This window comes from Syngnathoides biaculeatus, chromosome 17 (genome assembly GCF_019802595.1).
Source record: "Syngnathoides biaculeatus isolate LvHL_M chromosome 17, ASM1980259v1, whole genome shotgun sequence".
Lineage (NCBI taxonomy): Eukaryota > Metazoa > Chordata > Actinopteri > Syngnathiformes > Syngnathidae > Syngnathoides > Syngnathoides biaculeatus.
In genome coordinates, this window is record NC_084656.1 from 13,511,980 (window position 1) to 13,525,824 (window position 13,845).

Below are 13,845 nucleotides of genomic sequence, written 5' to 3' on the forward strand. Positions count from 1 at the left end.
AGAGTACACCCTGAACTGGTTGCCAGCCAATTGCAGGGCACATAGAGACAAACAGCCGCACTCACAATCGCACGTAGGGGCAATTTAGAGTGTCCAAATCATGTTGCATGTTTTTGGGATGTGGGAGGAAACCGGAGTTCCCGGAGGAAACCCACGCAGGCACAGGAAGAACATGCAAACTCCACACAGGCGGGGCCGGGTTCAAACCCAGGACTCCAGAACTGTGAGGTCAACGCTTTATCAGCTAATCCACCATGCCGCCCTAATGATCTGGTCATTTAATAATATTAATTAATGAAATTATTAAAAGTAGTTTTTTTAATTTATGATAATGGTTTTTATCCTAAATGTGCCTCCTTGATTGTCATATTGCTCTGATGTCATCAATAAACTGCTCACAGCAAATATTATTTCGACCTGACAATCAAAGGGTTTTGCCTTGCGAATTCCAACCCAATTTTGTGGACTGTATGTCATCATACCAGGGCAGGGATTTAAAAAAAAAAAAAAAAAAAAATCTTTCAGATATATTCATGTCAGTTACTAAACTAAATTGGCTCACCCAGCACTTCCTAAACCACAGTAGTAAGCAAAATAATAATAATAAAAAGCAAGCACAGTAGCGCTTTTTAAATGCCTTTATTTAACTGATGGATAAACACCAACATGAATACAAGCCTCTGCATTGCAAAATAATGAATTAGTGGAAGTATGTTGGATTCAAATTATGGAATCCAAATGAAAGTTTAATCAATGGTTCCACACCGTTGCATATGCCATTTTATATTGATTAGCTACCAGTGTTGGTCAAATGTGCATTTACTTCCTTTGAACTTCACTCACAAACACCAGACATCAGACGATTCAATGTCTGGAGAGGACTTTCTGAAGGGGAAAAATCTTGACATTTCTTGACATTTGTCAGTTAAAATTGGAGCGTAGCTACTGTGCATCTCTGCTGAAGATCAGTATGATGTCGTGACGTACGAACAAAGCCTCGTCATTCATGCCTCTCTCTTGTATTCTTGTGCAATTTCTGAGGGAACTGCTATTTCTAGTCGGAGTTGTGATATCTGCATGAATCAGCATATCCAACAAAATCTCATTTTAATTTGGTTCAGTCCAAGGGAAAGCTGCAGGCGGTACGTGCAGTAGAAAATATAACCAAAAGTCAGAGATTCCAGTGTGACAGGAGGAGGAACAATCGCATAGCACTAATGAGTCTGTGTGCGTGACAAGAGACAGTGTGTGTGTTATGGAGATACAGATGTCTCTACTCTCAACTAGATTTGGCTCTTGTGCAGCGGAGTCCTGTACAGTCTTGTGTTTTATTTTGATTGCGTGAATTTCAATACATACTGCATAGCGAATACATTCCAGCCAAGAGCTATATTCCATGACCCTTCAATGATACACGAGATATCAAATGTGCTCGGTAATGTCACAAACAGTTCTAGATGCTTAAATTGCCCTGATGTCCAAGTGCAACGCGCACGTTGAGAGACAAGAGCCAAAGACCAGTCTGCTCACTTTCGGCTAATAAACTCCATCGCATTTTATTTGCTGAGCTGAGGCACTCACCTCATCTTAAAATTGCTGTACATGCTTTTTGAATTTATCCTCAGTGTGTTTTTCATACAGGCTGCCATAAATATGAGGGTATATTTATTTGTTTGTATCGTGTAACAAAAAAACAAAACAAAAAAGATCTCGGCCAGTTCTGTGATGCTATCTTACTCTGGGCATCATAGTCATGTCTGATAATAGATACTTTTATTGTGCCTGATCTATTCAAACTTGCTGAAAGATTGCAGTAACGTCCTCACAAAGCAAGTAAAAAATATCCATCCATCCATACTATGACCCTACCTTGTTTTATGCATTTTGCCTGAGGGTCAGTTGTGTTTACTCCAGACCAACCAGATAATTTCCCACAGTGCCCAAATATTTTCCCAATTAAAGGGTGTGCAGTGCTCAAGTCAACGTTTTCAAATGAAGGTTAACAGAAGGGATAAATAGGAACAATTCAAAATTCAAAACAAGTTTGTTTTGATGAATTGCAGACCTGCCAATCTTGGGAAGTTAGCGCATTACGTGAGGCTACGACACTCACACAATTGCAGTCATCTGTCTAGATTATAAAAGTTGCCTTCACTGATTAGATGGAAGAGGCTCCAGCCCTCCTGTGACACTGATGAGGATAAGCGGCTTGGAGGATAAGCGACTAACCAGTCCTCCACTGGCCACCTTTGTGCAACTTCACCGGGATCCTTTTAGGATATGAAATAATAATACAGTAAGATTGTAGCTATGAGTATATTATCTTAGACCAGACTAACTAAACTAAAATGAAAATTAAAATGATGATGCATCTATAGGGATATGATATTTTATAGCCAACTCATTCTTAGAGTGCTGACTTTATGACGTTTGAGATCTGCACTATACATATTCTCAATTACACTATTATTACTACTACTACTAACAGTAGTAGTAGTATTAGTATTAATTTAGTCTTGCTACAACCAGTTCTTAAATGTGTCAGTCTGTAAATTAAACTATCACGACATTATTGTATGTTTATCTCTTTAGTGTTACAGACATAATATTGAATATATCAAAACCGAAAAAAAAACCAACAACCAGATGTCACTATTTTGACACTCAAAACGTTTCAAAGAAAGCAAATATACAACCTAAAATAGTTCTGAGTTGTTTTGATGGTGTGTGATGGTTTGGGTGAGATGCCAATGTTCCTGACAAAATCAGAACCTTCTTGACAAAATATCCAGAATGTTCCTGAGAGGTGATAATAGGGGTTGGCGTCTCATTGGGGAGACCACGCGTAGTTCACATGGGGAAGCCGAGATTCAATTTCGGAGCCTCTTGACTGTGAGTCAGATGTGCTAAACACTTAATCACTATGCTCCTCTCGACCAGACTCACTGAAGTCAAAATTTGGCGCTGCGCAGAGTAATTCTCAAGTCAACAATGAGTCTTGCTTGGAAGATTACAAGCTGTATGGAATTGTGAAACAATAAAAAAAATAAATTAAAATGGAAAAAAAAAAAAAGCAATCACTCAAGTGCAGCCTCACAGTTTGTTCTTTTGAATTGAGTCCCACTTTGTTGAGCCTTAGCAGTGCTTTGTCATTACTTATTTATATACTCCTCGCTGCACAGCTATTGAACAGTTTTGCTCACAACTAAATTAGCAGCTTCTTACTTTTTACAACGGTAGTAAATAATCAAACTCCATCAACCAGTCAATAAGACTCAAAATGCCTCAGTGGCCAGAAAGTACAGTGAATGACCGTGACAACCACTGCAATCAATAGAAAAATCCACATTGCAGCACATTTACTGTGCTTGAGAACTTGACATATGTTCATCAAGCAGAGGAATTGGCGTTCTCCTTCCTATTGTGATTAATCACAATAATGTAGAATGTTAATGGCTGCCATTCCCTTCAGGTAGTGATAGAGATGGATGAGTTAATAATTCAAAGTCTTTTCTGACAAAAGAATCAAAGAGGACCTAAAGCGCAGACTTTCATTTATCCAGTTTTATACTTTCCGAGGTCAGCGCACTCATGCGACCTCTGATATAACATCCCCCAGAAAGGCTGTCAGCATAAGTTACCTCACAAAATTGACAGTTCATCACATCACCTTGGAAAGTAGCGTGTCAAAATGCAGTTACTTATTGCTACTTACCACCTCTCTTTTCCTCCATGTCCAGTATCGTTTTGTTGCTCTTGTGCATTTAAGAAATAGTTCTCCTTTTTTCTCGGGTTTGTATGAGCAGCTCCAATTGTTGAAAAAAAAAAAGTAGCTTTTATCATAAATCAGCCACTTTAAACAACTACTTGCTTTTGGTCAAAGGTAGTAGTACATATGGAATAATAGGTTTTAGTTCTCTAAAAACATAGTTAATTCCAATATTGTTATGACAATGTGTCCAGTGAATCACCGCTGCAAAAGATGGTCCCCACGACTTATAATATGTCACATACTTTAAACTCTGGAAGTGCTTTTCATTTTATGTGCCCTAAATCTAAGTGTGCATGGTCAGTCTTGTCGTAAATCACAATACTAAAGTGCCCATTTCGGATTCTGCTTGCCTAAGCTCAGTCACACATCATATTCTTTCAAACTAGCAGCTTTTACCACTGGGCAAGAGATCCAATGGAGCTGAACTTTCCAATAATTCTGTTTTGATTCACCTAGAAGAATTTAACAGCATATTTGACGTAGTGTAAAACAAATCCGCTTTAGCTTTTCTAATACTGTATGGTCTTATTTTATATTAGGAGTGTGGCTACACTGGAGAAAATAAGTATTTGAACACCCTGCTATAATGCAAGTTCTCTCACTTGGAAATCATGGAGGCGTCTGAAATTTTCATCATAGATCCATGTCCACTGTGAGAGAGATAATCTAAAAAGAAAAAGAGAAATCCCAATGTATGATTGTTTTTAATGATTTATTTGTGTGATACAGCTGAAAATACATATTTGAACACCTCTCCATCAGCTAGAATTCTGACCCTCAAAGATCTGTTAGTCTGCCTTTAAATGTCCACCTCCACTCCATGTATTATCCTGAATCAGATGCACCTGTGTGAGGTTGTTAGCTGCATAAAGAGACCTGTCCACCCCATACAATCAGTAGGACTCAAACTTGTAACATGGCCAAGACCAAAGATCAGTCCAAAGACACCAAATTGTTCAACTTCACACGACTGGAAAAGGCTACGGAGAAATTTCCAAGCAACTTGGTGAAAAAAGGTCCAATGTTGGAGCAATCATTAGAAAATGGAAGAAGCAAAACATGACGATCAATCTCAGTTGGAGTGGAGCCCCATGCAAGATATCACCACGTGGGGTCTTAATGATCCTTAGAAAGGTGAGGAATCACCCAAGGATTACACAACAGGACTTGGTCAATGACCTGAAAAGAGCTGGGACCACCGTTTCCAAGGTGACTGTTGGTAATACGGCGTCATGATTTGAAATCATGCATGGCATGAAAGGTTCCCCTGCTTAAACTAGCACATCAAAGCCCGTCTTAAGTTTGCCAATGACAATTTGGTTGAGACAGAGGATTTCATGGGAGAAAGTTTTGTGGTCAGATGAGACCAAAATGGAAATTTTTGGTCATAATTCCACTAACCGTGTTTGGAGGAAGACGAATAATGAGTTCCATCCCAAGAACACCATTCCTACTGTGAAACATGGGGCTGGTAGCATCATGCTTTGTGGGTGTTTTTCTGCACATGGGACAGGACAACTGCACTGTATCAAGGAGAGGATGACCGCGGCCATGTATTGTGAGATTTTGGGGAACAACCTCTTTCATTCAGTCAGAGCATTGAAGATGGGTCGTGGCTGGGTCTTTCAACATGACAACGACCCGAATGAGTGGCTCTGTAAGAAGTATATCAAGGTTCTGGCATGGCCAAGCCAGGCTCCAGATCTGAACCCAATAGAAAATCTTAGGAGGGAGCTGAAACTCCGTGTTTCTCAGCAAGAGCCCAGCAACCTGTCTGATCTCGAGAAGATCTGTGTGGAGGAGTGGGCCTTCCTGCAGTGAGACAAACTTGGTGAACAACTACAGGAAACGTGTGACCTCTGTAATTGCAAACAAAGGCTACTGTACCAAATATTAACATTGGTTTTCACAGGTGTTCAAATGCTTATTTGCAGTTATATCACACAAATAAATTGTTAAAAACATCATACATTGTGATTTCTGGATTTTTCTTTTTAGATTATCTCTCTCTCAGTGGATATGCACCTACGATGAAAATTTCAGACCCCTCCATGACTTCTAAGTGGGAGGCCTTGCAATATAGCAGGGTGTTCAAATACTTATTTTCTTCACTGTACATACTCCAAAGCAGTGCAGCGGTACACCACCACAAAAAACATTTTTAACTGAAAAATAGTCACTAATATAACAGCAATAGTGACTTTTTTAAGGAGTCTGTTCTTTTATTAGTTTTGCCCCAACTTCGACTTCATCAAAATGGACCCATAAAGAATTCCTTCCTGCATACTAGCTTGGTCAAATTTAAAAGAAAAAAAAAGAAAAACACACACACAAAGGGGAAATGGCAGTTCGCATAATGAAAGTAGTTGATTTTACTACAGTTTTGTGCCAGTTTCTAATCCCCAAATATACTATAATGTTCATAAACTGTTGAGCAGCTGAACATTTAATGATAAATAGTGGATATAGTTCATTTTCTGGCTCTTTTTTCATTTGTTTGAAGTGCTTCAGAATTTGACCCGCACACTGCTGGCCAATTCACTCAGGCACTCTGGCTAATAGCCTTTGCATCGGTGCTTCGAGCATTGTGCATTCAAATGAAATATCAAGCCGTCGCAACGCCAAGCGACATGACAGCTGACACTTTGGGAACTGGCACAGCCTTCTATACCCTTAAGCTGGAAGGTAGTCTCATTTTTAGGGGATTAAAAAAAAAAAAGATGACATCACTGCATAACCTTAGGTGACTCGAATATGAAAAGATGTGTTTAGAGAATTTCTTGAAACACTGCTGGGTGGTGGATTTGCACACCAATTTTCATTGTAATTACAGAACGTTGTAGTTAGATGTTGCACCAGGGGGGAAAACACTGCACATATTTTAGTATTTCAATCTATTGTAAACAGATTTAAATAAGCAAACCGAGATCTACAGTGCTTCTCGCCCAGAGCCAGCTGAGATGGGATGCTGCTCACCCATCACCCTAATGAGTAGAAAATGGACGGAGGGATATATCTGACAATGCATCGTTACGAAATGCAAATGTTAATGGGTTGGAAAAAAAAAAAAAAAAAAAAAAAATATATATATATATATATATATATATATATATATAATATATATATATATATATATATATATATACAGCCAAGCTGTTTTAAAATGCTTGAGCTTTGTTGTCAATCAACAGTTCAAAACTTTGCATTACTTGTCATCGCTGCATTGAGTATATTAAAAAAACAACAATTACCTTCTCCCTTTTTGTTGATGTTGTGATTTATAACTTCCATCCATTTTCCATACTGCTTATCCTCACTAGGGCCGCACGCTTGCTGGAGCCCATCCCAGCTATCTGCGTGTTAGAGGCAGGACACACCTTGAACTAGTTGCCAGCCAATCACAGGTCATATACTTACAACTGCATTTACTGTTTGTTAGTTTCTGTTCTACAAGCAATAACTACGCCATATACTATATTTCTGTGAATATTTTTTCCCTCGTTGAAGAGAGATAATTCCATATATATTAACATGGTCATTTTGTACCACCACGATAGATTAGATAGATTGGTTGAGGTTTGTTGTTTGGGTATTAATTCACTTTTCACTGTATGCTTAAATAAAGCAGCAGATATTACACACTTCACTTTCAGATACTAAAGGATTTTTTTAACCAAGAATCCTAACAGTTGTCAATATTTTCAAGAGTTACTTTATATAGAAAAGCTCAGACGCCTCTGGCCACAATTGGTCATGCTCAGCACACAAGAAAGAAAAGTGAGATTATCAGATATTTGTGGAGCAGATTAGATTTAATATCTTGGGTTGCCAGCCAAAAGTATTTTCTCTTTTTCAACTTTTAATTGCCCTTTTTTTTTGGGGGGGGGGGGGGGGGTTCATGAGCATCACCACAAAGATGAAACTTCTGGAGTATTTTACATTATTTTGCCTTTAAAATATTGAAGATGATTAACTGGCACCAAGAGTCACTGAAAATATGAGATCTTAAGGTTTTCTAACACATGACAGGAAAAAAAAAAGAACAAGACGATAGCACAGAATTGCTTAATCAAGCTATACTGCACTCAAATTCATTCCCCACTCTGTTAAACCCCAAGAGGGGCCTGATACACACGTGTTTCTTAATCTTTCATCAAGCAGGGATCCATACGAATCAATGTACGTTAATTAAATATGCTGTCAAGCTCCGACACCAAGAAGAAAATGACTCAGTGCCATAGCTCTCATGCACATCATATAGCCTGAGGTTGCACGACATTGAAAATGGTCACACCCCCTCTTTGGGCTAACAAAGACCCTTGCAACTGCTCCAATGAAAATATCATTTTAAGAAAACTAATGAATGGGTCCGGTGCATTGAACATTTAGCCACTTCACAGAGCAACTAATGGATAAAATGGAAGCTGTGGTGCATTTGTGGCTTGGAGGAGTCAAGAGATTTATTAATAGAACACATTTTCACATGGCACGTTTTCCCTACTCCCATTTACTCACCATCAATTTAACTCATTTACATTCTCTATCACTGTTCTTATTCGTCGTCCAGACTTGTGTCAATTTATTTCAAATGTGTGCTTCTCAAAAGAAAAGGGAAAACAAAATATACCAGGGGGTAAGATTTGAAAGAAAAATAATTCCATCCAAAGATTATGAAGTAATTGTACCATAAATAACTGCTGTGTAATGTGTGGTCCTCTATGTGTAATGATGAGGATAACATCTGTCATTACCGTCGTAAAACCCTGCATTATCTACTTTAATGGTCTTAAATAGTGGTACAGTATAACTTGTAATGGTGAGAAGTGATAAATTTGCTTTGCTTCAAGTTTAAAGTTAGTTGCGCCTAAAAAGAACCTTTACTCTCAATAAATACAGAACTTTAATGTATTTTCTTGAGCCAGAAAATAACTTGAAATAATAGGTCACAAGACATCAATTAGCAAAAAACAAATGTGATTGTTTCTTCGCTAATGCTGGTGTTGTCAACTTTACGTGTTTACTACGCTCTGCTCTTATATTAGTTCAGTAATGAAAAAAAATCAAATGCTTATCCAAATGTAGGACCATTTTTAATGAATCATCGGTTTCCTGATTTATATTATGCGACTTTAATCAAAATTGCGGCCAATAAAATCTATTTTCTTCCCTTCTAGGTCATATGCTGAATGATGGACGAGTGACACACCTCCTCTTTCCACTTCTCCTCCTTTTGCGAATTCCCTTATTGTTCAGCTTTGGTGAGCGCACATGCCCGAATAGCTGTCGATGTGAAGGGAAAACTGTTAATTGTGATTCATCAGGCTTCTTGGATGTCCCAGAAAACATTTCAGTTGGGTGCCAGGGCCTCTCCCTGCGCTATAATGAACTGCACACCCTGTTACCATATCAGTTTGCTCACCTGGGTCAGCTTCTCTGGATATACTTGGATCACAATCAGATTTCAGCAGTCGACAGTCGGGCATTCCAGGGAGTTCGTAGACTAAAAGAGCTAATTATGAGCTCAAACAAGATCGCGTCTCTGCATAATTCAACATTCCATGGAATTCCCAATCTTCGCAGTTTAGACCTATCATACAACAAACTGGAAATCCTGCAACCGGGACAATTTCACGGTTTGCGAAAGTTGCAAAACCTACACCTGCGGTCAAATGGTCTCTCTAACATCCCCATACGAGCATTCCTTGAGTGCCGAAGTTTGGAGTTTCTAGATTTGGGCTACAATCGAATCAAAGCTCTCACACGCACCACATTTCTAGGGTTACAGAAACTGATGGAGTTGCATCTGGAACACAACCAGTTCACCCGGATAAACTTTTTTCTGTTTCCTCGTCTTGCTAATCTGAGATCACTCTATTTGCAGTGGAACCGCATCAAGGTCGTCAATCAGGGACTTCCATGGACATGGTATACACTGCAGAAACTTGACCTCTCTGGAAATGAAATACAGACCCTGGATCCAGCCGTGTTCCACTGTTTGCCCAACCTTCAAGTTCTCAACCTGGAATCTAACAAATTGTCTAACGTGTCACAGGAGGCGGTGTCCGCATGGATCTCACTGACTTCCATCAGTCTCGCCGGCAACATATGGGATTGTGCCACAGCCATATGTCCACTCGTGGCTTGGTTAAGAAATTTCCGTGGCACCAAAGACACCACTATGATATGCAGCAGCCCAAAGTATCTCCAAGGAGAAAAGATTATGGAAGTTACAAGAAACCATGGCATTTGTGAGGAAACCGATTACGTTCTGACTGAGACACCCTCACCAATGTCAGAGCTTTTTTCTGAAGCCACCAATGAGCCAACATTTGGTCCCACAAGTGGTTCTCCACTCGCGCCACCAACCTTTGGTCCGCACCTGCCTTTTAGACCTCAACCTATTCCTCATCCTACATTCCCAGGGCACATGAGCAAAGATCCAAGAGACTCAATCGCACGCAGTCGACCAACTCACACACTCCCCCCAGAGATGGAACACATGACTCTACATAAAGTGGTTGTGGGCAGTGTGGCACTCTTCTTCAGCATGTCTCTAATTTTGACCATTATCTACGTATTGTGGCGACGCTACCCTGGTGCAACCAGATTGCTCCACCAGCGATCCATGGTGGGGCGAAAATGCCGCAAAAAGAGTCCAGAGCCGGAGCAGGACCTAAGCACACAGCTGCAAGAGTATTACATGAGCTACAACCCTGCTGCCACTCCAGAGGCATTGGAAGTGCTTGGCAATGGCACTGGCTCCTGCACTTGCACAATGTCTAGCTCCAGGGAGTGTGAGGTATGATCCATCGCATCAGCCTATAACTAGCAATCTAATTCAATATACAAAGACTCCTGAGAAAGGTAAATATTTCAGCAAGTATGCCCTTTAAAAATACTAATTAACTTGAATTTCACTTTGATTTGCCACATTATGTAAGGCCTCCAATTATTCAAGTGTTAACCTTATTGTCATCATTCTAAATGTTTTTTTAAATGCACAAAAATACAATACATAGGTTTTAATTTATTCATCTTAAAATTAAAAATTAGTTTTTGTGTCAAGATTAAGGCAACCATGAATAATTGGACACTAACACTAGTCGGAATGCATTAGTGTTGCATGATTCACAATTTTAGTAAATATGGATGTTTATACAACAACTTCACTACTTTTTTTACTTTTGAGTTTAAAGGGAATAATTTTGTTTTCATACTACAAGACAGCATATGAAGCCCAAAAGACAGTCTAACAAATTGGTAAACATGCCATGCTTATTGAATTGTTTACCAGAGACTAACGTCACCACGTTTTGTTCAAACAGCATTTGGATTGCAAACTTTTGCCCAAAATAATTGAGAAATTCAGCTGTCATACATGTTTATATTGATATAGTAGCAGCGCCATCTTGCACGGCGTTTTTAATGTTTCTTCTTTTTAAATGTTCAAAGTAAATTTGTCTCCTTCTGACTAAATGGGCAATTTACTTTTGGATGAAGAGGGAGTTTCATTAAGTAGGTGGTCATTTTTAGAAAACAGTGATAAGTCTTCTGGATATTACAGGCCAGGATTTGACTAATGCAGAATGATTTGGCTTTGTTGAAATGTAGCTATTACACTTTGATACATAAATCTATGTTATTCAGATGCCTAAAGATGGAGTCTTCGCAAGACGATGTGTGAATATACAGTTAAATGGACAAATGCGTGTGACAGATGCTATCAGGTTTAATGTTTATTTATTGCAAGGCTATAAGCACACTGTTTTAGTTTCATGAAAATAGTATTTTGCTCGTCAACAAAGCTGCATCGTCTTTTCATTTGTGTCTTGGTACATCAGGTATAAAGTATTGTGTTTTGGATAAAACCGATATCACTAATTTAAGTGTTTTTTTATTTGTTTTTTTTTTTTACAAGACATTCATTCTATCATCTTCAGTTCCACTTAGCCTCACTGGGGTTGCGGGCGTGCTGGAGCCAATCACAGCTATATTTGGGTGAGAGTGGGGATACGCCATGAACTGGTCCCCAGTCAATGGCATGGCACTGATAGACAACCAGTCAGATTCACATTCACACCTACGGGCAGTTTAGAGTCCTCAATTAATATACCATGAATATTGCTGGGATGAACAGTTGGGAAAACATGCAAAGTCCAAATGGGCGGGTTTTAACCACAGTCCTCAGATCTGTGAGGCAGATGTGCTAACCAGTTATTTACCATGTCACCATTATAAGACAGAAAATGTATATTTATCTTTTTCCGGGCTTATTGGATGACATATTCTGCATTACACCCAGTGATTACTTAAGTATCTCTTAATCATAAATTCCCCATATTGCTCGCCACCAAAGTACTCAATCCGTCAATCGTGATCGACTGTTTGAAGACGTGAACAAATCATTCGTCCCGTCACTTGGTTCAGGTATGCCCAATATGCTGATCGCACACATCAACTGAATGACAGTTGGTATGACCAATCATGGCCTTTTCTGACGTGTCACTGCACATGTGCACATAATGGCACGCTCTAGCTAGCTAATGAGTTGGCAAGAACCATCGTTACATGATGCCGTGAAGCCATAGCTGGGGATTTGACCAAGCGACTTTGGAAGGACATTGCAGACTGTAAGTGTAGCTGTAGCTGTATGAGTCTACAAACGTGAGTGATAGAGCCCATTTGTGCATGTCTATTGGATTCTAATCTGTGTTTAACAAATTCATATCTCAGTGGAAGAAGCTGGAAAAGCACTACTGACCAATACAAAGCATGAGATAAATAATATAACCCCCAACACCACCCTCGTAGGTAGATTGCAAGTGTTTGGCTGGTGAAAAGTAAATCTTGAGGCAAAAAAGTTTGGACACCTCTGCTTGAGATGATAGTGCGAGGCACGACAGTCTAAAATAATTCTACACAGGGTTGCTAACATTGTGGCTTTCAATTGTCAGGGTTGGAAAAGCACACAGCGTCTCTCTGGTTGTTTCATTAAGCATTCCTTATATCTGAAATCCTGTGAGTGTAGCCTCTTCCCCTTTGAGGACGAAATGATGCCACACAGTCAGCCACGGTGCTCACTTGGCATGTTTTCTGGCTAATTTCCCCTCTAGACCTGTTCCACTTGACAGGCATCCCTCCACAAACCATTTAGAAGAGCACTTTCATTTTCCGCTCCCTGTCCCGTGTGAAGCTTCAAGTTTTAAGGAAGGATTAGGAGCTGAGGTGGAAAAAGGCGTGCAACTGCTTTAAAATATAGTTACACTGAAGTTGGTGTTTTCACTGCTGAATTTTCTTTTACATTCCATCCAAGGTAGAAAATCCTTTGTGCACAAGTTCAAGCAAAATTTTGTTCCCACATCAATAGATGACCCCATATCCATTGAGCCTGATTTTTTTTTTCTTTTGTTGCTTGTGTTGTTCAGAATCATATCTATGTCAACAAAATGTGCTTCTTGTACTTTTCTGGTTCACAAAACTAACAGCAAATTACAACTGCAAACAGATGCATGCGCATAGCGAGAGCAGCTGTTTGGGCAACAGCCCATGTATACCCCTTGTTGAGAGAGATTCTCACTTACTCAGTGAAACAACCTCTTTATACTGTATAACCAAGGGGCAATTTCATGCTCTCTTCTCTCGATTGCTAGGTCATTTTCAAAATAAGCCCCTGCAGAGAATGACCTGAATGATGATGCATGCAGTGATGTATTGTAATCGCCCAAGGCTGCTATTACACATGCAGAAGTCCTGTCACACTCAAAACAAACCCTGATGAATGTATTATTGGCCGGGTCTGGAAGCACCAACAGAAAGAGCACATTTTTATTTGAGCAACATGATATGTTATGCTATGGTTGTTGGTATAATGTAGCAAACGTTTTTTGTTTTTTTTTATGTATCATACTGTATTTAAATTTCATCATATTTTGTGATCAGCGTAAAAAGCAAGTATGTGGCATAAAAAACTAATAATAATGGCATATGATTTTAAATATTTTTTTTCAGAGGAGACACACCAAGTCTACGCTGATTGATTCATTCATAATTAAGAAAAGTAATCAAAATGTAAT

At 39.2% G+C, this 13,845-nt stretch overlaps 1 protein-coding gene across 1 annotated transcript in view; it reads left to right on the forward strand.

Moving 5' to 3' along the window:
* The window catches only part of lrrtm4l1 (leucine rich repeat transmembrane neuronal 4 like 1), a 55,763-nt gene that overhangs the window by 22,575 nt on the left and 19,343 nt on the right, over positions 1 to 13,845 (forward strand). Inside the window, exons 2-4 of the mRNA XM_061802041.1 lie at positions 5,528 to 5,589; positions 6,276 to 6,457; positions 8,947 to 10,571. Of these exons, the coding sequence (XP_061658025.1) occupies positions 5,528 to 5,589; positions 6,276 to 6,457; positions 8,947 to 10,571 (1,869 nt within the window). The remainder of the gene's footprint in view (positions 1 to 5,527; positions 5,590 to 6,275; positions 6,458 to 8,946; positions 10,572 to 13,845) is intronic.